The sequence below is a fragment of the Macaca mulatta genome, chromosome 6 (genome assembly GCF_049350105.2).
Source record: "Macaca mulatta isolate MMU2019108-1 chromosome 6, T2T-MMU8v2.0, whole genome shotgun sequence".
Lineage (NCBI taxonomy): Eukaryota > Metazoa > Chordata > Mammalia > Primates > Cercopithecidae > Macaca > Macaca mulatta.
The window spans coordinates 44,796,025-44,820,354 of NC_133411.1; the positions used below are offsets into that span (position 1 = coordinate 44,796,025).

The window sequence follows — 24,330 nt, forward strand, 5'->3', positions numbered from 1 at the left end:
AGTAGCTGGGACTTCAGGCTTGTACCACCATGCCCTGCTAATTAATTTTTTTTTTTCAGCAATGGGGGTCTCACTATGTTGCCCAGGCTAGTCTTGAACTCTTGGCCTCAAGCAGTCCTCCCTACTAGCCTCCCAAAGAGATGGCATTATAGGCAAGCCACCTTCCTGGCTGGGTGCTGTTATTCCCCATTTTAAAGATAAGGAAATTAAGTACAGAGAAGTTAAGTGACTTCCCAAGGTCACACAGCCAATAAGTTGTAGAGTGGGGGTTTCCAATCAACAGATCCGGAGCTGACTCTCTTAAATATCTGTAGTATCCTCCCTCTGTAGGTTGGGTGCTTGCCCTCAAGGATTTTAATATCTAATAGGGGAAATAGCCCATATAAGTTACATTAAACATACATATGAAAGCAATGCTAAAAAAGTTGTGTTTTCTTTCCCCCCTAATTTTGACTTATAAAGTTTTTTTCTTATTGCTTCAAAGCCACAGGAGCACATGGATAAATGAGAGCTTTACAGTGAAGATGGAGGAAAATGTGATGATTAAGATGGAGTATTATCTTTCATATAAACCTGTACAGGCCAATGATAAGATAGCTTAAATATTCTCTATCTTTCAGGGCCATTTGTATTTGGTTTAGACTTAGTGATATGTACTGCTCTTGCCAAGAAATGACCTCCTGATCTCTGCCATGTATGTTCATAGTTGAATCAAGTGGAATTTTTCACAGAAATTGGCCTATGAAGGCTTTTCAGCCAGGGATCTGCTGAACATCAAATTACCATTTTCCAAGTCGTAGGAACACATTTTCCAGATTTCAGGCCATGAAATAGGACTTCAGTTTTATAACATTACAAAGTCTCATCTAATCGTAAAATTTCTAGAGCCTAAAATGGCCTTTGAAACCTGTGCTCTTTTTATAGTTGAGCTAACTGAGGCACGGGGAGGTTCAGGTTGAACAGTAAGTGAGTGGCAGATTCGGGCAATACAGGACTCTATAAAGCTCACTTCACTCTTTTGCTGATGAGGTCTGGGAACTCTTGGTCAGCCCTATAAAAATGGTGGTTGTTGGGGAGTTGGGATGATCCAAGAAGAGAAACTTGGGTAAGCAGGGAGGTTGGGATAGGAGTAGGTCACTCAGTAACGGTAGGGGGAAAAAATCTCACTCAAGACAAGAATAATCTTTTACACATCTTTGCATCTCCCTTAGTTCTTGGTGTAGATTCGGTAGAGGTTTTGAATATGTAGCTGAATTTTGAACTAATTTTCTCTTTATTCTCAGCCATGATAACTCTAGATGTGACCCATGAATGAATGAGTAGGGTATTTTTGGGACTTGAGAATACTTTAGGACTGAAATAAAATGACATGATGTGTGGAAACACTTTGAATATGTAAAACTGTCTGTCCAAATGCAAAGAATTATTCATACATATTTTTAATTGCATGCCAAAACACATCTTGCATTCTTTCTTCCTTAGCTATTTTTCATTTGATTCTCTTCATCTCAAATGGCTTTCCCTTCCTTTTCTGAGCTCTCAAAGAGGACACAATCTCATTCTTTGATCCTTCAAAGGACTCTGAGCTTGTGTTACTCTACTTTGTAGTATTATTATTTGTTGACTTCTTATCTCTAGGAAAATTTCAGTTTGATTCTACAAGTGCTTCTTAATGGCAAAACTCCGTCCTTGGTATGTATTTGTTGAATTAAGGGGCATCTTATGAATAAATGCTCTCTGGATTAAAAATTTCCATTACCAATGATGCTTTCTGGTATTTTAAAGATGTTTCTTCAGGGAGTTGTGGCAGCAGGTTTTTTTTTTTTTTTCTTTTGAGACAGAGTCTTGCTCTGTTGCCCAGGCTGGCAGGCTGGAGTGTAGTGGCATGTTCTCGGCTCACTGCAACCTTTGCCTGGCAAGTTCAAGTGATTCTCGTGCCTCAGCCTCGTGAGTAGCTGTGACTACAGGTGTACACCATCACTTCTGTCAGGCCTCTGAGCCCAAACTAAGCCATCATAACCCCTGTGACCTGCACGTATTTATCCAGATGGCCTGAAGCAACTGAAGAACCACAAAAGAAGTGAAAATGGCCAGTTCCTGCCTTAACTGATGACATTCCACCATTGTGATTTGTTCGTGCCCCACCCTAACTGATCAATTGACCTTGTGACATTCCTTCTCCTGGGCAATGAGTCTCAGGAGCTCTCCACTGAGCACCTTGTGACCCCCACCACTGCCTACAAGAGAAAACCTCCTTTAACTGTAACTTTCCACCACCTACCCAAATTCTATAAAACTGCCTCACCCCTGTCTCCCTTTGTTGACTCTCTTTTTGGACTCAGCCCACTTGCACCCAAGTGAAAATAAACAACCTTTTTGCTCACCCAAAGCCTGTTTGGTGGTCTCTTCACATGGATGGATGCGCGTTACAATGCCCGGCTAATTCTTTGTATTTTTAGTAGAGATGAGGTTTTGCCATGTTGACCAGGCTGGTCTTGAACTGCTGAGCTCAGGCAATCCACCTGCCAACACCTCTCAAAGTGCTAAGATTACAGGCATGAGCCACCATGCCTGGCCAGTGGCAGCAGTTCTGAAATTAAAAATGAGCTAAGTCTTTCTCCCTCTGGAGTCTGGAAGAAGGTTTACGGAGCCTACTAGGATCAGGTGCTCAGTCCCGTGAGGGTCCACATGATGCAGCAGAACTTACAGGCAGAGTTAGCAGTGTTAGCTGAGTTAGCTGATAAAGTTCTAAGTCCTTGGCTTCTTTCCATTCCTTTTTGTTTTTTTTTTGAGACGGAGTCTCGCTCTGTCACCCAGGCTGGAGTGCAGTGGCGCAATCTCGGCTCACTGCAACCTCTACCTCCTGGGTTCAACCGATTCTCCTGCCTCAGCCTCCCGAGTAGCCAGGATTACAGGTGCCAGCCACTAGGGCTGGCTAATTTTTGTATTTTTAGAAGAAACGGGGTTTCACCATGTTGATCAGGCTGGTCTTGAACTCCTGACCTCGTGATCTGCCCACCTTGGCCTCTCAAAGTGCTGGGATTACAGGCATAAGCCATGGTGCCTGGCTTCTTTCCATTCTTGAAAGAAAGAAGAGAAAGGTATGGAGGACCGTTGGGAATTATGGGGACAGCGGGAGTGCCTTTCATGCATCCCTGGGGATCTACTGAGGAATGTGGTGGAGGTGGAGGTAGTTCCTGAAGCCTTAGTAACAACAAAATCCAGTGACACTTCACCCAGCCTGGTTAGAACTGGCAAAAAGTGGCCATTTGTGAGAACCACTGACAAAAGTGTTCATAGTTACGGCCACATCTGCAAGCACAAGCCTATTTGATAAAGATGCTATGGAATTTTTCTTTCTTTCTTCTTTTCTTAGAGTCATATGTCATGCGTGTTTAATTTTCTTGAGAGGTACACTTGGCAAACATGAATCTTGTGTTCACTCACTCAGTCAGCCTCAGTTCAGAGGTCTCAGTGGATAAGCATCCTGCTGCACTGAATAGGATGTCAGAGTATTCGGTATGACCTGGTGGCTAAATATAAGTCACCATTGTACTGTACAGTATTTTAGGTAATTTAAGGGAAATTCAAAGGTAGCTGAAGTACATGCACTTTTTGCTGGACATACTGACTTAGAAGATAACTTTCATGTAAAATATGACTTGATTCTGTAGCAATATGTGTGTGTATTTAAGCTTTCCAGCTACATTAAGGATCACATAGATTATATGACCTAGGTTTGGAATTGAATAGTGAGTTTAGAACTCCAATTTTAGTGGGAAAATGGATTCCAAGTTTTAAATGCCTGAACTGGAAAACGAATTTTGAGCATCTTCTGTAAATAACAAACTTGGCAAATAAAATTCTTTGTACATGTCTACATACAACTGTTATATTTCAAACTCTTTAGATTAGCATTTTAAAAATGTTTTTCATGTTTAAAAGACAGATAGTTTTTTTCTTGGCATATAAACATCCTATTTTCTTTTTTCTTAGTGATTTGCCTTGAAGGAAACTGGGGAGTCAGAAAATTGGGAACTCATATCAGCATGGCAAGCCTACTGAAAACACTGGTGACTGGCTGCTCGTGTCCTTTACTTAGCAATTTGGGGTCCTGTAAGGGTCTACATGTGAAGAAGGATTTTTTACGAACATTTCATACTCACCAAGAACTGTGGTGTAAAGCGCCTGTAAAACCAGGTAAAGTCTCACTTCAGTGATTGTAAATGAAACCTTCAAGTCATAGGAACTAATAGATCTGATGATCGATAAAAGGAAAAGCCATGTAGTGTTTTTTTGTTTTTTGTTTTTTTTTCTGAGACAGAGTTTCGCTCTGTCTCCCAGGCTGGAGTGCAGTGGCGCGATCTCGGCTCACTGCAGACTCCACTTCCCAGGTTCACATCATTCTCCTGCCTCACTCTCCCAAGTGGCTGGGACTACAGGTGCCCGCCACCACACCCGGCTAATTTTTTGTATTTTTAGTAGAGATGGGGTTTCACCATGTTAGCCAAGATGGTCTCGATCTCCTGACCTCGTGATCCGCCCGTCTTGGCCTCCCAAAGTGCTGCGATTACAGGCGTGGGCCACCGCATCCAGCCAAAGCCATGTAATTTTATGGCCTGGTGCTTGTGAGTGATCATTTTAAACAAAAAATAAGTAAGTGCTATCTTGTGTTTTCCATATACTGGAGACGTTCCTGATTTCCAGCGCTAACAGAGAAGAAAAGGTAATAGAAAAAACAAACGAAAAGGATAAACCAGTTGACTTGTCCCTGGAGCCTATTGCTCATAGTAACCATTTCTCCTAGAAGCCCTTTCTAATTCCTTGTTGGTATTTGAGAATTGTACCATATACAGGCCAACTTTGCTCAAGAATTAGGAATTAAGTATGTTAATTGGTCTACATTAATGCTTTCCAATTTAGTAAGTAGCAATTTGATTGCAGTTGCTCAGGTCAGAAACCCTGGAGTCATTCTACATTCTCCTAGTAGGTATGGGTCAGCTCTATCTCACATCTACAATCTGTCCTCTTCTTGCCATTGCTACTTTTATCATCTTGGTCCAAGCCATCATCATCTGTCACCTGTACTGATGCACCAGTCTTCTACATGGTCTGCTTTTTACCTCTGCCCCCTACAGTCTGTTCTGCACAGGACAGTGAGAATAATCTTTTAAAAATGTACAGTCAGGTCACTCCTTAACTCAAAATTTGCCACTTGCTTCCTAACTCTTACAGAGGAAGATCTGAAGTCTTCCAGTGGCCTACAAGGCCTTCCCTGATAGGATGTCTACTTGCTTCTGTTCTGGGGTACAGGCCAGAAGGAGGAGAGGCTAAAAGGGGCCCTTCTAAACCAAGTCAACTCTTTTTCATCAGTCTTGCCCAAAGACCATCCCAGTACTTCTGTCACTTCACTTCACTGTCCAGAACTCAGACGTGTAGCTATTTATAGCTGTAAGGGAGACTTGGACATTTTGTCTTTTATTCTAGATGGCAGTGTACCCAGCTAAAAATGGCATTTTCTTATTAAGGTGGAGGAACAGGATGGATATTTGGGGGGCAACCTTTGTCACATAGAATAATGCCCTCTTTTGTTTTTTAAGTTTGTAAGACCGTTTGTTTATTCATTAAGGACCCCTAAACTGCTAGGTGTTTTGAGATCTTATGTCTGCCTTGAATAGATTTTATAGCCTCTTTTCTTGTTCTCAGATGACAAGTCACAATTGGCAGGGTATCTGTCCCTATAAGCCTCCAACTTTATCTTCAGATGCTTTCTTTTAAACTGCTCTGGAAAGCCAGATTATCCTGTGTGATAAAATTGTGTATAAAATAAAGGTAAATAACTGTGTTGAAGACATGAATACTGTCCTTGTGAGTAAATCCATGGACATCAAGATCTCTGTATTGATTATGTATAAGACACTTTTGTTTAATTTCTGGTTCCTCACTATTTCCCAATTATTTTTATCTCTGAAAGATAAGGAGTCTATTTTTTCCTTAATATAACCATAAGTTCATTACCATACTGAAAAGTGTAGTAAGTAATTCCATCTATAGTCAGTATTCATATTTTTTCAATTGCTTTTTCCTCCCTTCCTTCCTTCCTTCCTTCCTTCCTTCCTTCCTTCCTTCCTTCCTTCCTTCCTTCCTTCCTTCCTCTTTTTCTTTACAGTTGGCTTGTTCAAAGAGTGATCCAAACAGGGTCCACACACATTTGATATGTCTCTTTTGTCTATAAGTTCCTCTCTTCTTTTTTCCTTTTAATATACTGAAGAATTTCATTGTTGCTGTATAGAATTTACAACATTCTAGGTTTGGCTGATTGAATTATCTTGGTATTGTTTAGCCAGTTTCTATGTCCCTTGTATGTGCTCAAATTATCTCTTATTTGGTCAGTGGAAGCCCTTTCACATTGGCTTCTAAATCCTTTTGACATGGCTTCAGTCATCTTTGGTAGCTTCCTTGCTTTTGCCATGTAGAGCCTGACAATTTGAAGTTGTCAGATAAGTGAACTTGAGATAAGTGTATGTGATTGAGCTTTGTATGTCAATCCAAATATTTGCCAGCTTTCTATTATTTTCCTCCCTCTCCTTCAAGTAAGGAGTAGGATTCAGCATTATTTGCCTTTTGTGTACTGTAAATTATTACTGTATAGGTAGTGTGGAATCTAAGACAGTGTTCAAATTCAGGTCTAGGTTGACTTAATTTCTCTAAGGTCTTAATAAGTTACTCTGTAGGGATAATTTCAATCATTTTGAAATTGTACATATTCAGATCTTAGGTTGCAAGAATGGGTTTCCTAAGCTTTAATAAACCTTAGATAGAAACAGATACTCTTCATTAAAAAATGTTTATGCTGCATATTAAGCAAAACATCAGGAGAAACTGATATCCTATAGCTAAAGATGGTCTGAACCATATCTAAATATTAGATTGTACTACATAGGCTTTTTTGGGTTGCAAGAAACGGAATCACATCAAATTATATTTTGTGATGAGGGTTTGCTATGTGGATTCTTGGCAAGTGTGAGGGCCCAGAAACCCCCCATCTACTCCTTGGATAAGCAGAATGTTATTTGTGGAATTCATGGCTGTGACCCATCTTCTCTCTTTAAATATCTACTACTGATGTTTCTGCCACTGTTACTGCTGACCTCCCTTTGATTACCTCGTAGCTGTGCTTACAAATAACATTTGCACTGATCTACTCTCCTTGTCCCTTTCTCTGGGTCTCCCATTCAAACTCCTTGAGAGAGAACCCAGTGGGTTGAGTAGTCACTGGCCAACATATAGTGTCCTTGGACAGAGTTCCTGTCTAAGTCATCTCATAAGGTGCAGCTGCTAGTTTTCCTCATCTGCCCTGTAGATGATTGTCCTTGACACAGTTGCTGATCCCTCGTCTAAGTGGCTGAGTGTGTAAAATCTTAAAATACAACACTTAGAAATTTACGAGGCATTGTCTGTGGCCAAATTGCCTGGAAGGGAACTTTGAGTGTGGCAGGCCATCAAAATGTCTAGGATACAGTTGTTCTTCAAAATAGCTAGTTACTTCCATTTTTGTTAAAAGTAAGGACAAGGAGACCATAACCAGAGGGGCTTAGTTTGAAGAGTGGAATCAGCATGTGGAGGGATCTCTAAACCCACTTTTTTCTGCCTACAAATCAGCTAAGTTTGTTATATTCCTTGAAGAAAGCCGATTGATTAAATAAAATATTCAGAAGTTTCAGAAGACTAGGCATAAAAGTTTCTTATCCTCTATCAAAAAAGTCAAAGAATTATAAGTATGAATCAGGAACATCATTCTGAACAGCAGGTTGCATGTGTGGTGTATTTTGAAGAAAAGATTGCCCCTTTCAGTTTTCTGAAAACTGTTTTTAAACATTTTTTGTTTGTTTTTTCCAAATGTATTTTTTTTTTCCCTTTGCTTGTTTGTAGGAATTCCATATAAGCAACTGACTGTTGGAGTCCCCAAAGAGATATTCCAAAATGAAAAGCGAGTGGCATTGTCTCCTGCTGGCGTTCAGACCTTGGTCAAGCAGGGTTTTAATGTTGTCGTGGAATCTGGTGCGGGTGAAGCTTCCAAGTTCTCAGATGATCACTATAGAGCGGCAGGTGCCCAAATCCAAGGGGCAAAGGAAGCGCTGGCTTCTGATTTGGTGGTCAAAGTAATTATTCCTTTTTCCTCTCCCATTTATAGCATGCTAACTTTTTAAAATCTTTTCATAGAAAAATTAAATTACTTTCTCCGGAGTTATACCTTTTCCTATTTTCAAATAGTGTATTTTTCTCAAAGAAATGATTGCATGTTGTCATATTCTTCATACTCCAGTAAAACTTTTATCAGACAATATGATCTATGTTTAACCATGAGGAAAGAAAAAGTGATCTTCATTTTTACATTTGCTATATGAAAATTTGCTATAAGAAAATTCTTTTAATTGGCTAGGAAAAATTTGTTCTACATGGTCCATATATATCCAGAATACCCACACGTGAACATTTACTGCTAGAATGGAAAGAAAGTGTGGAACTTAGTCTGGGACTGAATGTTCAGTGATCTTCTGACACCTGAAGGCACAATGATTTACACTGACATAAGTGCTATTTCTAGAGAGGGCATGACTATTTTGGAGAAAGCAGCTTTGGGCTGAGTGGCAAGTAGCTTTACCTACTTTAAAATAAGTTCTTAAGGTAATATATAACAGAAATCTATATACTAAAGGACTTGAGAATTAAAATATGAAATAAAAAATCCTTTAGAGTAAGGGGAAGAGACTGTATCAAGGGTTTAGCACAGATGATAACTAGAGTTGAACATTAAATTAAATGCTAAGCCTCCTGCAGCCAAGGCAAACAGGAAAGTAACTCACTTTTTTCACGAAATACAAGCTTTTTTTCTACATTAGTTTCTATGAGGTATCAATCACATAGTTTTTTTATTTCCTTAAAATCCTAACACTTGACAGGTGGTTTTTGCTAATGTTACAAAACCAATTTTTGATATTGAAAGTTAATAGTAAAATTTGTGGTATGGGGATTAACTGCAACTCAGCTAAAGCTTTTTAAAGGTTTAAGTTTACAAATACTTGGTAATATAACTAGATATATAGTAAAATTACTTAGAGAAAAGAGAAGTATAATTCATTCTCATATATATTCTAGAGATCATCTTTTGAGATGTCTTGAAAAAGCCCTATAAGGGTGTGTTTACATTTTGGAAATGCTATGTGTTCCTTTTAGGGATTCACAATGTATATAAGCAGTTAATGGTGTGCTCAGAAATACTGTAACATAGAATACTATATGACCTTGTACAGTACTAGCATTAATGAACTTCTTGATCTTGGGGGCCTCTCGTTTGAGCCAAGTCTGTTAATATCCTGAGGAGTGCATTCAGGAAAACATTCTATTGGCTTGAGTTACTCAGATGACAACGGTCTCAGCTGAGCATTTGATAGGGGCCAGTAGAATCAATTCAGAGTTGTTTTCTAACTTTTACTAAATCTATGTTATAGATTTTCTTGGAGGAAAAGTAGACCTTGTCAGAGAGCCTTAATTAAAGTCCAGAACCTAGAAACATATGCATCACCAGATCAACAACTGAAATGGGAATAGCAGACAAAGGTGTCTCATAGGTAAATTGAGGTGAAATGCTGTGAGATAAACTTATTGACCCAATGTTTGTGTTTGTATTTAAAACATAAGTCCCAGAGGCTGTGTTTTCTGTGTTTACTTGCCTAAAAGCACTATTGCTAACTGGGAACTAATGAAATGGGATATTTTATTTGAAGGTTGATTTTAAACTTGGATATAAAACATATTTTAAAATATATTTAAAATGCAATTTAAAAAATTTGGCTTTAAAAAGTGGATATTGGAAACTTTCAAGCATATAGAGTGTGTATTCATTGACTTAGTTGATACTTCTTAACGTAACAAAATATATTGTAGCTTTTGACTTAAAACCCAATTCAGCAAGGTTACTAGTGTGAGTTGTGTTCATCTATAAATAGTCACCTGGAATTTTAAAGTGACATAAATCTATACTTAGTTTACAATGTTCTTAATGTCTCATCACTCCAAATATTTATGCTTACCAAAATTAGAAAGGATTTAATCTTGCTTGAAGGATTGAACACACAACGAAACTTCCTGTCTGTTTATTCTAATATCTGTTAATATTACCAGGGTAATAAGTTTTGGGGACTGCAGGTTTGCTGGAGAGCTTCCATATATTTTTTCACCTCTCTGCAGTTAATTGTCAAACCAGTCTCAGTATTTTGTATTTCCCAGGTGTGTGTACCCTTTACTCAGACCAGTCCACAGGTCATTAGGGAGGGGATAGATGGTATATGTCTGTGTGTGCTTTTTTAGTCAGAAATTTATTGATGGCAGATTTATTTCTGGAGTATTATTTAAGTCATAGCATATTATCTAAGTTTTCCTGTTTAGTTAAAAATATGATTAAGGTATTTATATTTTTAATCTGTGACTTGATTTTTTTCCCAGGTGCGAGCCCCTATGGTTAATCCAACATTAGGTGTTCATGAAGCTGACCTTTTAAAGACATCGGGAACACTGATTAGTTTTATTTACCCAGCCCAAAATCCAGAGTTGCTAAATAAACTTTCCCAAAGAAAAACTACAGTTCTGGCAATGGACCAGGTTCCAAGAGTTACAATTGCTCAGGGATATGATGCACTAAGCTCCATGGCCAACATTGCAGGGTAGGTTCTTTTCCATTTCAAATGAGCAAAAGCACAATGGTGCTACAGAAACCTTCACACTGTAGCTTTTCTCTTTTACGATGATTTTACTTGTAATTATTGTTGTAGATTGCAGCCTTTTGAGAGTACATTTAAATTATATTTGACTCTTTTTACGGTTTTACAGTAATTAGATAGGAAATGAACTCTATTATATATTCCTTTTTAATCTTAGTGAGTAGAAGAGTAGTAATGTTTCCATCCACCAAAGCAAATAGCTGTCAGATTATTTGTATGAGGAACACACTATATTTCATATGTGTGTGTATACATGTATATATTAGGTTGAAGTTACTGTTTTTATGGGTCAAAAATGGTTGAATAGTGACAATTTCATGTGGTTAAATTAATATGCATATATTAGTGGATTTGCCATCTTAATTAGGTTTTGCTTAGGTAAATTTATAAAATATTTAAAGAATAGGAAAAAGGTCTGGACTAGAGGAAGTTTCATCTGATGTCAAAACCCATATTGATAACTGAGGGCTATGTCTTCTACCTTTAAGGTCAAGATGGTAATACGCTTCATTTGCCCAATAGCACCAATACATTCTCTGTTGATTGCCTGGAGTACTATGTTGAGAAGGATTCTAAGGCCCATTCTGCTTGGAGGAATGTGGCTATGATTGAGTAATCATGCCTGCCATGGGTGAGGGACAGGAATAGCTGCATGAACGCAGTGTACTGCTGACTTTGCCTTAAAGGGTGGGAACAATCTGGAAATGGGATAATGCTTATGAAGCAACTTCTCTAAGAAACTAATTAAATAAGATTTTAAGCATGAAAACTATTAGTAGTTGACAATTTGCTAATATTAATGAGTCACAAAGAACATCTTTTTAAAAAAACAGTGCATAAAAGACACTAACATGACTAACACGAATAAAGCCTTTTATAGCCTGACACATAAGCAAAAGTTTTCTTAGGTTTTATATTTTAGCATAGGAAATATGTCATAGATTCTACTTTGTGTTTTTAGCTGCACGCTTTTAAATTTATTTAGCCTAATGTGACTTAAAATTTTATCTAGAAAATGTTAAGGGTGCCGTTGATTCTGAAATGCACATATGTGAAAGAATATCAAAACCAGTCACTCTAGATCAAGTGGTTTTAGCTGTTGAATCTTTTGAGCAAATGAAATATTATGAGACAATATAAATAAATCCAATAAGAGCTGAGTAGTTTTGGGTACACTGAGTATGGCAGGATTGTGTAGAAACATTCCTACTCTCCATCTCATCCACTATGGCCCCAGATTTGTCTGAAGTTTAAACCTGCAGGGACCCAGGGATCACAATTTGAGGAATCACTGTTTTATGTCCTGAGCTGATATGTGCAGAGAGCATAGTGTAAAAGGAATCATCTAGTATACATATCCATACAATGTATGATAAATCATTATCTGTCTCATTCATACACACAGCCATATTACAGTGAAGATGTGCTGCTTCCATTTCATTACTGTTCAGTCTGAACTTTTTTGCTGTCATGAAGAAAATGTCCAATTTATTAACTTTTTTCACTATAAATGTTTTCTTGTACATTTCCTGTGTAATCAACCTCCTTTTGTGATTTATTTTTCAGAATAGCAACTGAATCTTTTAGAGCATTAATTCTACAACTAATTTCTTACAGTGGCCTTTGAATCTTTGTCATATTTGCCCATTAAAAAATGCTGTCACTTGAATTCAGAAGAGCAACAGATAATATAATCTCTAAAGTATTATTTTTTGCTCCAGTATGATTAAGTTAATAGTGACTTTATATGTTTTTGCATCACTTATTGTATCAAATATTATTATGTAAAAATATGATCAGGGAGAAGATTTTCTTGTCACCTAGCAGGGGAGTTTTAATAGTTGCTTTATAATATTGAGCCAGTGTATATATTACCAAGTAAGAATGCAAAAGTGCCTTTTACATATAAAATAGTATGAAAATTATTTGATTTATTAAATAGTTTGTTTCTTTGGCTAAAACACTTAATATTCACTGAGCATTTTCTATGTGACAGGCTTTATGCCAAGTGTTTCACCTGCATTATCTCATTTAGTCCTCACGACCCTAAAAGATAGATGCTTTTTGTCCTCACTTTATAGATGAGGAAACCAAGGTTTAGAAAATTTTAAAAATTTGCCCAAGATCACAAAGGTAATCAGTCAGTATGTCTGAAAATCCCATACTTTGAAACATTAGAGATCAAGGGAAGTGTTTCTTCTGTTCTCCGAGGTTGGAATCTTATTATGTACAAGCCTATGGATGACCTAATTTTTTTATTTTAAAGATTTTCCCCCCATTACCTAAGCACTACCTAGTCATCAAAGAAGATTTGGACAATATAGTAAAGTAAGTGTGAAGGATGTATAGTCCTAGCACCCAAAGAAAACCATTGTTAGTATTTTCCTATCTTTCGTTCATTACATTTTCTATTATGTTCTACAGTACTTGTTATGAAGAGGGTGGGTGCATAATGGATAAGAGAGTGCTTCTGTAGGCAGGCTACCTATGTTAGACTTCTGGCTCTACAATTTCCTAGCTGAGTGACCTTGGGCAAGTCTCTCAATCTGTATCTCAGTTTTCTCACCTATGGGATGAAGATACTAATTGTACCTATCCATAGGCTTGTTGTGAAAATTAAAGGAGCAAGTATATATACAACACTTAGAACTGTTTTTGACATATAGTACATACTATATAAATATTAGTGATTATTCTTTGACAAAACTTCATTGATTACTTATGATGATATATGAGTCTGAGATCTCTCCTTTTATGGAATTGTTTATTTATTTATTTATTTATTTTTAAAGTTATAAGGCTGTTGTCCTAGCAGCAAATCATTTTGGACGTTTTTTTACTGGTCAAATCACAGCTGCTGGAAAAGTTCCTCCAGCTAAGGTAGGTACAACTTTTAATGTTTCTTTATAATATGCATTGATTAAAGGAAAGGGGATGTATAGTCTCAAAATATAGTTATTTAAAAATTTTTATATGTTAACCTCACATTGATGACTTTTTGGTGTGTATAAATATTTCATGAAGCCTCAAAGCTTAACATTTAAGATTGCTAGAAAAAAATGAACTTTGACTTTCTGAAAGTTCTAGTCTTTTCTGTTTTTTAACTTACTAATTTGAATTTTTAAAAGAATTTTGGATAACTTGTCCTCTGTAGCCTATATATTATTAATTTTTTAAAACAAATCTTCAAGATACCATTCTGAAGATTCTGGGTTTCTTAATTTTTGCAACATTTTGGCACATATACAAGGTATTTTTGGTTTCTTTACTTCTTGTCAATTTTTGGATCAAGAAGACAGGAAATGGGAGGTGGTGTAATCAGGGTATTTGGCAGAGAGAAAGGGTGCCAGTTTCTTTAATCCACACTGAGAGCAGAAAGGAGCAGTTAACGATGAGAGGTGACAATGGCTTGCTGAAAGAATAGGAGGTCATATTGTGATCCTTCAATCCTATGTACACTCAGTAACAATGGAAATCCTGAGGCTAGGTGTCTTAGTCCATTTTGTGTTACTAAAAGAGAGTACCTGAGACTGGGTAATTTATTTAAAAAAAGAGGTTTATTTGGCTCATAATTCTGGTAGCTGGAAAGTTCAAGATTTGGCAGCTGCATCTGGTGAGGGCCTCAAGGCTGCTTCAACTCATGGTGGACAGTGTAAAGGGAGCAGCCATGTGCAGAAAAGATCACATGGTGAGAGAGGAATCAAGAGAGAGAAACCGAGGGAACTTGGCCCTTCTATCAACCCACAGAATGAGAACTCTGCCCCCCACTCCCAGGGAGGGCATTAATCTGTTCATGAGAGATCCACTCCCGTGACCCAAACACCTCCCACTAGGTCCCACCTCCTAATATTGCCACATTTGGGATCAAATGTCAACATGAGTTTTCACTTGAACAAAGCACATCCAAACCATAGCATTAGGTACAGGAAACTTGACTTTAAACGTGGTCATTTACCTACCTGTAGGGTACAGGTTTACTGGTGCTTCCTGCTCTTAAGTACTTTGTTATATAAGCCCAGAGTTCTCACACAAAATAAATCTGGAAAACAATTAAAACAAAAGCTGATAGCAGCTTTGAGAAATTATATTGTTTTGAAAAACAGGCCAGGTGAAAAAAATGCGGTTTAAGTGGAGGCCAGAATACTTAGCAAGAAAGTGTGAGCAAACAACGCAGATGTGAGATGTACAATGATTAAATTTTGACTTCTTTCTCAGGATCATAAAAAAATATCTGGCACGCATAGTGGCCAGAAGTTCGATGCTGTTCTTAAATTGACTGAATGCTTTGATGCACGAGTCTACTTTGGTTATAATCTTTCTAGATATATGTGGAAGTTGAGAGAAAAGCTGTGAATAAAAGATATTAAAAAGTGAAACAAAAGACAAGACGCTTAAAGAAAAGAGAATCAGCCTTTAAAAGGTGGAAAAGTGACTATCTTTACTGAAAATTTAAATTGCAGCTTAAGGGACTTTGGCTACATGACAGAAATAATTTTCTGAAATTGAAGGCACTGGTACAGCTCATTAAGGTGGATTGCATAATACAGTCTTTTATTTGGATTTCCTTTAAACATGAAGGGTTCTTACCTGCTAAAACAAGTTTGTTCAAGCCACAGCCTGTGGGCCACATGTGGCCCAGGATGGTTTTGAGTGCGGCCCAAAACAAATTTGTAAACTTTCTTAAAACATTATGTGATTTTTGTTGCCATTTTTTTTTTTTGGCTCATCAGCAATTGTTGGTGTTAGCTAGTGTATTTTATATGTGGCCCAAGACAATGATATGTGAGGCATTGTTCTAGGAGCTGGGGATATGGCGTGAACAAGACAAAATCCCTGCTGCACAAAACTTACACTCCAGTGGGGGTCACAGTGAGGAGACAAAAGATCAAATAAATACCTGAGGGAATTTTATATTATTATTATTATTATTTTTGACTTGGTTTTTTTTTGGAGGCAGGTTCTCACTCTGCATGGAGTTTTCACTCCAGGCTGATCTGGAACTCCTGAGCTCAAACAATCTTCCTGTCTTGGCCTCCCAAAATTTTGGGATTACAGGCATGAGCCACTGCACCTGGCCATGAGATAATTTCACACAGGAAAAAATGAACCGTATGATATGACAGTAATGGGCACAGGTCACTTTAGCAGAGGTATGGGGAAGCTTCGTCTGACCTTTGAGCTGAGATTTGAAGCATGGAAGAAGGAAACAAGAGTTTAAGGATTCCAAGCATTTAGGATTCCAGTATTTAGGTTCTGGAAAAATAAAGAAGACCGTTGGTCTTGGAGTGTGGTGAACAAGATGAGTGATCTGAGATGATGTCGGAAAGGAAGGTCTAGGCTGGATCATGTGGGGCCTCTCTTCTAGGTCATGTTATAGACTTTGGGTTCTCCTGCAGATGAGGGAAATGTTTGGTTTAGTATTTTAAAAAAATCATGTGGCTGTTCTGTGGGGGAATGGATAGTAGGGTGAAGGCAAGATCTGTCAGCAATTGGTTGTACCTGGGAAGATGACAGCACCAGAAATGTAGAGAAAGGTGAAGGATTTTATCTGTATTAGGGGAGATCTTTGGGAGTTAAAACCAGTAGTACTTGTTGATGAACTGGAAATGGAAATATGTGCAAAGGGAGGAGTTGACAAATTCCCCATTTTGGCTTAAACTATTGTGCATAGTTACTGCCTTTACTCAGATGGGGAAGGCCAGAGGAGGAGCAAGTTACATGAGTGAACACAAACAGTGTTCCTAAAGTTATTTCCTTTCTCCTGCCCTTTCCCATACTATTTCTTTTTTTTCTTTTTAGGTTTTTATTTCTTGTTTTTTAATAGAGACAGGATTCACTATGTTGCTCAGGCTGGTCTCGAACTCCAAAGCTCAAGGGATCCTCCTGTCTCGGCCTCCCAAAGCGCTGGGATCACAGGCCTGAGCCACCTGCCTGGCCCCGTACTATTTCTTGAGCATATGCCTACAGTGTAACAGTTAGCAGTAAGTGCTTTGGTTAGATTCCATTGTTTAATGTAACAACAGTCTGAGAAGGCACTTTGATTGCTGTATTGCAGATGATAAGCAGCTTGCCCAAGATCACCCAGAACAAGTTAGTAACAGAGTTAGGATTTTGACCTAAGCTTTCTGACCCTTATTTTCTGTGTCTTTTTCTTTACTCCATGCTTTAGAAAGAAAAAGTAAATTTCTATGGTAAGATCTGCTCTTTTTGTGTGATTCTGTTTTTTAAAGTATGGGTTTTTTGTTGTTGTTGTTGTTGTTGTTGTTGTTGTTATGTCTTGATTCAGGATAACTTGGCCAAGTCATGTGACTTTTACTTATTTTTATTTACTCTTTCTTTCTTGCTTTCTTGCTTTCTCTCTTTCTCTTTCTTTCTTTCTCTTTCTCTCTCTCCTGTCTTTCTCTCTTTCTCTTTCTCTCTTCTCTCTTTCTCTCTTTCTTTCAGTGGTGATGGAGCTCCTGTGTGGAAGAGGTTGGTGCTTTGGAGCCTAGAGCCTGCTTATTCCCTCTGGTCACTTTTTGCCCCCTTTCCTATAGACTTCCCCTTGTCCCCAAACACAGCATCATTATCAAGATCAATTCATGTGACCTTTGAGACACTGCCCAGAGCTCACTGGCGCACAGTCTGACTAGCCTTGTCTTTGTAAAGGCAGAAGGACATGTGGGCATGATGGGTGGGTGTCAATTTATAAGCTTCACTGATTCTGTGGGTGGCATTTTTTCTACAGGAACAAAGTGTTGCTTTCAATTGACTGTTTATGGGATATATAACAGGACTTTACTCTGGAAGGCCCATTCCAGACTGGAGACAATATTGTTCTTACTTTGTTTCTTAGAAGGCGGGGGAGACTCTTGTTTCTGAGGAATTCTTTGGTTCTCTTGTTGCTGATCCTTCATGATTAGGGACATTAGTTTCATTGCTTCAGACTTAGGGAGAGTTGCTCAAAATGGTTCAGAATTGTGGTTGCTCATCAGCTGTTCCTTTCAGAAGCATTTTGGCTCAAAATAGAGGTTGGGGTAGATGTTTCACCAATGTTGTACCCATCTTTGAAACGTATTTTGATGTTTGATGAACAAAGAAAAACCTTATAATTTGGTAGGGTAAAGGTAGTTAGATTGCCACACTGGGACTTTTAGTAGAAGGAACTTTTAGACAGTGGAAAAGAATCTGTTAATCTTCAACATATGTAATGCTGATCATGCTTAGGTCGCTTTTACATGGATATGCTGAGTATTAGGCTATTTTTAGTGAATTGTTGTTGGCCTTTGCTAGCAGTTGTTTCTTTCATAAAATTTTAAGATCAGTGGTGGTTCAGTTAAAGAATAGTCTATGTGCTCCATACAGTTACTAAGGGCTGATCATCATCATCACCATCAGCACCGCCATTTATTGATGCTAAACTTATACTAGGCACCAATAATTGTTAGCCGATGATTTTTCATTATTAGTTGATAATGAGCCTTAATACATAACTGGGTCTATCTTCTTTTCTAGATTCTGATAGTTGGTGGTGGTGTTGCTGGGCTTGCTTCTGCAGGCGCAGCAAAGTCGATGGGTGCAATCGTTCGAGGGTTTGACACAAGGTGAGTGCTTTACTAGTGACTGATGTTAAGGTAAAAACGTTTTGTTTCAGGGGCATGTTACACTTTCCTTAAAACTTATAAACTGAAGTAGCACATTGCAACTGGTCTATAAGCTCTTTCCATTTAAAAATGTTTCCACTTTTTAAAAGTTAATGCAAAGTGAAAATGTATTACTTAAATTAACAACTCACAACTCTGTTTTCTTTGGTGGATTGACAGTGGGACCAGAATTCTTTCTATCCTGAGTTTCTAACATGTTGCTTTACCTATTTCTGTTCAGAATGCTTTTAGGCACTAGTTAGGGCATGAACAAAGATGCCCTGGCTGAGTGGGGGCATGCCCTACCTTGAATGGATAGAAGCAAATAAAGCTGATTGGCACTTCACTTGACTAGCACCATGTGAATTATTATTACTGCATTATTTATGCTTCCTGCGTTTTATGTTAAGATAGAGCTGCATATATTTTTCTGATAATTTTTGAGCCCCTGGGTGAAAGTACTTGATTTATAAAGAAATATACTCTATTTCTTTAACGCAGACATATACACATTTTCCTAGATTGTTTTTAAAGAGAAGTTTGATTAAAATTCTTCTTCATTTCAGAAGACACTAGACACTGGATTTTATTAAATGTCAGTTGAGTACTGTTAATATGTGTTTTAATAATTTTTGAGGTTGAAAAATGTAGTTATTTATTATCAGCTGAGGGTACTGGAGGAATAATACTACTGTTAATCCTGAATATAGAATGATCAAAAAAGAAAAGAAAGCAACCATTCAAAGTTGGAAGAATGTGACTTTTCAGAGTAAACAATGTTCCATAGAATATGGTTAATAGTCTTTATCTAGAGTTAAAGTGATATACTGATAAAAAGCTGTCCTGCTGAAATGAGAAAATAAGTCATTTCCAAAGTAACCAGGACACAAACCAAGCATAGCTAGAGTTAAACATGCCATTGATCCTGTCATTTTATTTTTACTGTTTGTTGATGTGAAGTTTTCTCAAGACCTCCAAGCCAGTAGAAAGCAGGTTAAGTTTTCATTGTAGTGGACAGTAGTATTAAAATAGAAATGTATGTATTTGACCTAAAGATGATTTGAAACTTGGTGGTAGGTGAACTACTGAGAATTTAGTATATTGATGTCATTTTTTAGATTGTGTACAGAATAAACGGCTAGAATATGGCTGTTGCTTATATTAGAAAAATACAAAAACTCAATCTTTCTTTATAATTTATTAAGTTCATTATACAGGTATCTCAAGTATACAATGAAGAAAGATGTGACTGAACTGATTGAATACTTTTCTAAGAATTATAGCTCATTAGTTACTCTAGTCACTATTTTGAGATGGGGTTGGTTTCATCTCAAATATGAAATCCAAAGCATACTTGATTTTAAATTCTTGTTGGAAGATTGAGTGGTATGTATTTTCAGTTAAATATCCTAAAAACTTACAGACAGCTCATTGCCCAATGGTATTTAAATGGTCTGACTTTTGAATTCTTTCAAACAATAATTAGAAGATACTCCTCTTAGCAATAGTGATTATCTTGCCTAATGCCTTTATCACAAAGTTTAAATATATAAAAACCTTGCTTTCTTTCCTGTCATAAAATAGTACATGATTATTCTTCCAATTCAGAAAAATATGAAAAAGCACAAGAACAGAAAATAAAATACCCTAAAGTCTCACTGCCTAGTGGTAATTTTTTTCATGCGTTCCCTCTTCTACACATTAATTAAAAATGTAATTTTACTGTTCCATTTACCTTTTTTCAATTAACAGTAGATCATGAAGATCTTTCCTTACATATTAATGTTTTTAATGACTGCAGAAGATTCCATTGTATAGAAGTACAGCAATTTATTTAACTAGGCCTCTATAAATGGACATTTTTTGCTATATTTACACAGTACTCTGTAGTTCAATATACACTTACATGTACATACAGTAAGCCCTGTATCCATGTTCTATTATCTGTGGGTTCAACCAGATCAAAAATATTCAGAAAACATGTTTGTGTTTGTACTGAGCTAGTACCAATTTCATTTTTCTTGTCATTATTCTCTAAATAATATGATATAACAACTATTTATATAACATTTACATTTATTAGGCATTATAAATAATCTAGAGACGATTTAAGCTATTTGGGAAGATGTATGTAGGCTATGGGAAGATGTATGTAGGCTATGTGCAAATACTACACTGTCTTTTATAAGGGGCTTGATCATCCGTGGATTTTGATATCTGAGTGGGGTCATGGAACCAATTCCCCAGATAAATTCCTTAGATAAATTCTAAGGAAATATTGGAGTCAAAAGATATACACATTTTAAATGCTAATATGTTATAATATTTTTGAATGATGAGATTATTTTATGGGCAAAGGTATAACAACAAAGATTTAAAAATAACATATTTCTAATGATGTGAATTCATTATTGAAAAATACAGAGAAACATAAGGATGAATGTGAAAATACTTTTTATAATTCTATCAGCCAGATATAATTGCTAGTGATATTTTGGTATAATTTCTGATAGAGTTTTATATATATATATATATATATATATATATATATATATATATATATATATATATGACTTTTGAACAAAATTTGGATTATTTTATATACATATATATGTGTGCATATATATATATATGTGTATATATATGTGTGTGTACATACACACATATTGGCTTAAAACATAAGAAAATGTATTATTTCTTCTGAGAATCCAGGGGAATGACTTCCTTTTCACATTAGAGTGAGATGCTCCTTGGTGCTATCAAGGACCAGTTTCTGTCACTCCTCTCTGCTGTCCTTGGCTTTGGCTTCCTCCTAAGGCTGATTCCACTTGTGGTTGCAACTTTACCTCCAGGGGAAAATCTGGGCTACCAGATTCCTTGCTCAAGCCAGCAGAGGGAGAACCTCTAGTGCTCAACTGTGGACTGTATGTCCTACCCTTTATGCATACTCTTGAACATGATGGTTGCTAGGGATTTATTGGCTCAGATCATGGTTTCCCAAACTTCCGCGATGACAAGGATGAACTGCAGCTCTTGCTTAAAAATAATATAGCGTCTGGCCTGCTTGCTGGAGATTATAATTCAGTGGGTCTGGGAAGGGACCTGGGAATTTGAACTTTTAACAAGTACCCTGATTGATTATTGTCATTAGGTGGGTTTGGGATTTACCACAGTGGAATGGATATTGACGAGTTACACGCATGTCCACCACACAGCTGAGGTCTTTGTTGGCTCTGGTTTTCCAACCAGGAGACAGTACTTGGTTAGCATTTATTTATTTATTTAAAACTGAATTTATTTTTATAAAATTTAAATGTGTTGGCTTTTCACATTTTACCCTTTACTACTATTTATAGGTTATTTTTTGCAAATACAATTTAATGAGGACAGGGTGGGGGGCAAAAAAGTCACTTTATTAGAATAATTTTACGTGTAAGAGTTATTTTTGTGGGAAAAGTCTCTAATAAGAACAAATTCAGAATATTTTCAAGTGAAAAAACCTCATCTTGAATGATATGAATGATATCAAATCCTGATATATATCAGATATCACATCATCATCCACACCGGGGTCATAAGGAACACAATTGATTACTGGAGTTGGCAATTGTGTAATTGCTTTTGCAACTTAACTAAGTAGAAGTTGGAATTCTCAGTAGTTTTTTTTCTTTCAGAAAAGAATATTCTCTTAAATATGTTACTTGCCTTTAGAAAAATATTTGAAACAAGTATGACATCAAAGGGACTGTTGATTTTTGAATATATAGTTTGTTGTTCTTAAAAAGGTAGATGTAAATGATGATCTTGACTTCTTTATTAGGGCCTGAAATAACTACTGTTTCCACTTTAACAATCACCCTAGAGCTGCAGCTTTGGAACAGTTCAAGTCTCTTGGTGCTGAGCCCTTGGAGGTGGACTTGAAGGAATCTGGTGAGGGACAAGGAGGATATGCAAAAGAGATGTCCAAAGAGTTCATTGAAGCTGAAATGAAACTCTTTGCTCAACAATGCAAGGAGGTAGACATCCTTATCAGCACAGCACTTATTCCAGGTATGCCATTAAGTAAATGGTTATTTTAAAAGCACTTTTACTTTTTTTTTTTTTAATAGCAAGAGTGAATGATTGCTTAACATTTGAATTTCTTTAAGGAAGGATCTAGTGCTTTCTATTATAAAAGTACTAGAAAATGAGAAAACATATGACAAAATTCATAGTCATTAATAATTTTCTTCAAGTATTTTTTCTGTGAAATTTTTTTTTTTTGAAATGGAGTCTCGTTCTTATTGCCCAGGCTGGAGTGCAGTGGCATGGTCTCGGCTCACTGCAACCTCCGTCTCCTGGGTTCAAGCGATTCTCTTACCTCAGCCTCCCAAGTAGCTGGGATTACAGGCATCCACCACCACGTCTGGTTAATTTTTGTGTTTTTAGTAGAGTTGGGGTTTTGCCATGTTGGCCAGGCTGGTCTCAAGCTCTTGACCTCAGGTGATCCGCCTGCCTTGGTCTTCCAAAGTGCTGTGATTACAGGCGCGAACCACCGCGCCTAGCCCTTTTGTGAGTTTTTGTGTAAGTTCATAGATTATACTGTATGTACAATTTTTTTTTTTCCGGAGAATAAAACACTATTTATTTAGAAAAGATTATTATTACTATTATTTTCTCTGCAACTTAAAAAACTTCAATAGCTTTTGGGGAGCAAGTGGTGTTTGGTTGCATGGAAAAGTTCTTTAGTGGTGATTTCTGAGATTTTGGTGCACCCGTCGCCTAAGCGGTGTACACTGTACACAATGTTTAGTCTTTTATCCCTCAACCCCCTCCCACTCTTAACCCCTGAGTCCCCAAAGCCCATTATATCATTCTTATGTCTTTGTGTCCTCATAACTTAGCTTCCACTTTTAACAGTATTTAGTTTTTAATTCCTGAGTTACTTCACTTAGAATAATGGTCTCCACCTCCATCCAAGTTGCTGTGAATGCCATTATTTTGTTCCTTTTTATGGCTGAGTGCTATTCCATGGTGTGTGTATATATGTATATGTATGTTTATCTACTCGTTGGTTGATGGGCATTTAGGCGAGTTTCATATTTTTGCAACTGCGAATTGTGCTGCTATAAACATGAGTATGCAAGTGTCTTTTCTATATAATGACTTCTTTTCCTTTGGGTAGATACCCAGTAGTGAGACTGCTGAATCAAATGGTAGTTCTACTTTAGTTCTTTAAGGAATCTCCATGCTGCTTTCCACAGTGGTTGTACTAGTTTACATTCCCGCCAGCAGTGTAAAAGTGTTCCCTTTTCACTACATCCATGACAACATCTGTTATTTTTTGATTTTTAAATTATGGCCATTTTTGCAGGAGTAAGGTGGTATCTCGTAGTTTTGATTTGCATTTCCATGATCATTAGTAATGTTGAGCATTTTTTTCATATGTTTGTTGGCCATTTGTATATCTTCTTTTGAGAATTGTCTATTCATGTCCTTTGTCCACTTTTTGATGGGATTATTTATTTTTTTTATTGCTGATTTGTTTGAGTTCCTTTTAGATTCAGGATATTAGTGATTTGTCAGATAAATAGTTTGTGAAAATTTTCTCCCATCATGGGTTGTATGTTTACTCTGACTATTTCTTTTGCGGTGCAGAAGCTTTTTAGTTAAACTAAGTGCCATGTATTTATCTTGGTTTTTGTTACATTTGCTTTTGGGGTCTTGTTCATGAACTCTTTACCCAAGTCAGTGTCTAGAAGAGTTTTTCCGATGTTATGTTCTAGAATTTTTATGGTTTCAGGTCTTAGATTTAAGTCTTTGATCCATCTTTGAGTTGATTTTTGTATAAGATGAGGGATGAGGATCCAGCCTCATTCTTCTGCATGTGGCTTGCCAATTATCCCAGCACCATTTGTTGATGTATGTACAGTATTATATTCATAAGC

At 37.0% G+C, this 24,330-nt stretch overlaps 1 protein-coding gene across 6 annotated transcripts in view; it reads left to right on the forward strand.

Moving 5' to 3' along the window:
- Window positions 1-24,330, forward strand: part of NNT (nicotinamide nucleotide transhydrogenase) — a 99,816-nt gene that overhangs the window by 2,115 nt on the left and 73,371 nt on the right. For all 6 annotated transcript variants that reach the window (XM_015139998.3, XM_015139999.3, XM_015140000.3 and 3 more), the window contains exons 2-7: window positions 3,997-4,200; window positions 7,933-8,162; window positions 10,507-10,724; window positions 13,574-13,661; window positions 18,276-18,364; window positions 22,266-22,453. In XM_015139998.3, coding sequence (XP_014995484.1) covers window positions 4,050-4,200; window positions 7,933-8,162; window positions 10,507-10,724; window positions 13,574-13,661; window positions 18,276-18,364; window positions 22,266-22,453 — 964 coding nt within the window. In that variant the 5' untranslated portion in view covers window positions 3,997-4,049. The remainder of the gene's footprint in view (window positions 1-3,996; window positions 4,201-7,932; window positions 8,163-10,506; window positions 10,725-13,573; window positions 13,662-18,275; window positions 18,365-22,265; window positions 22,454-24,330) is intronic.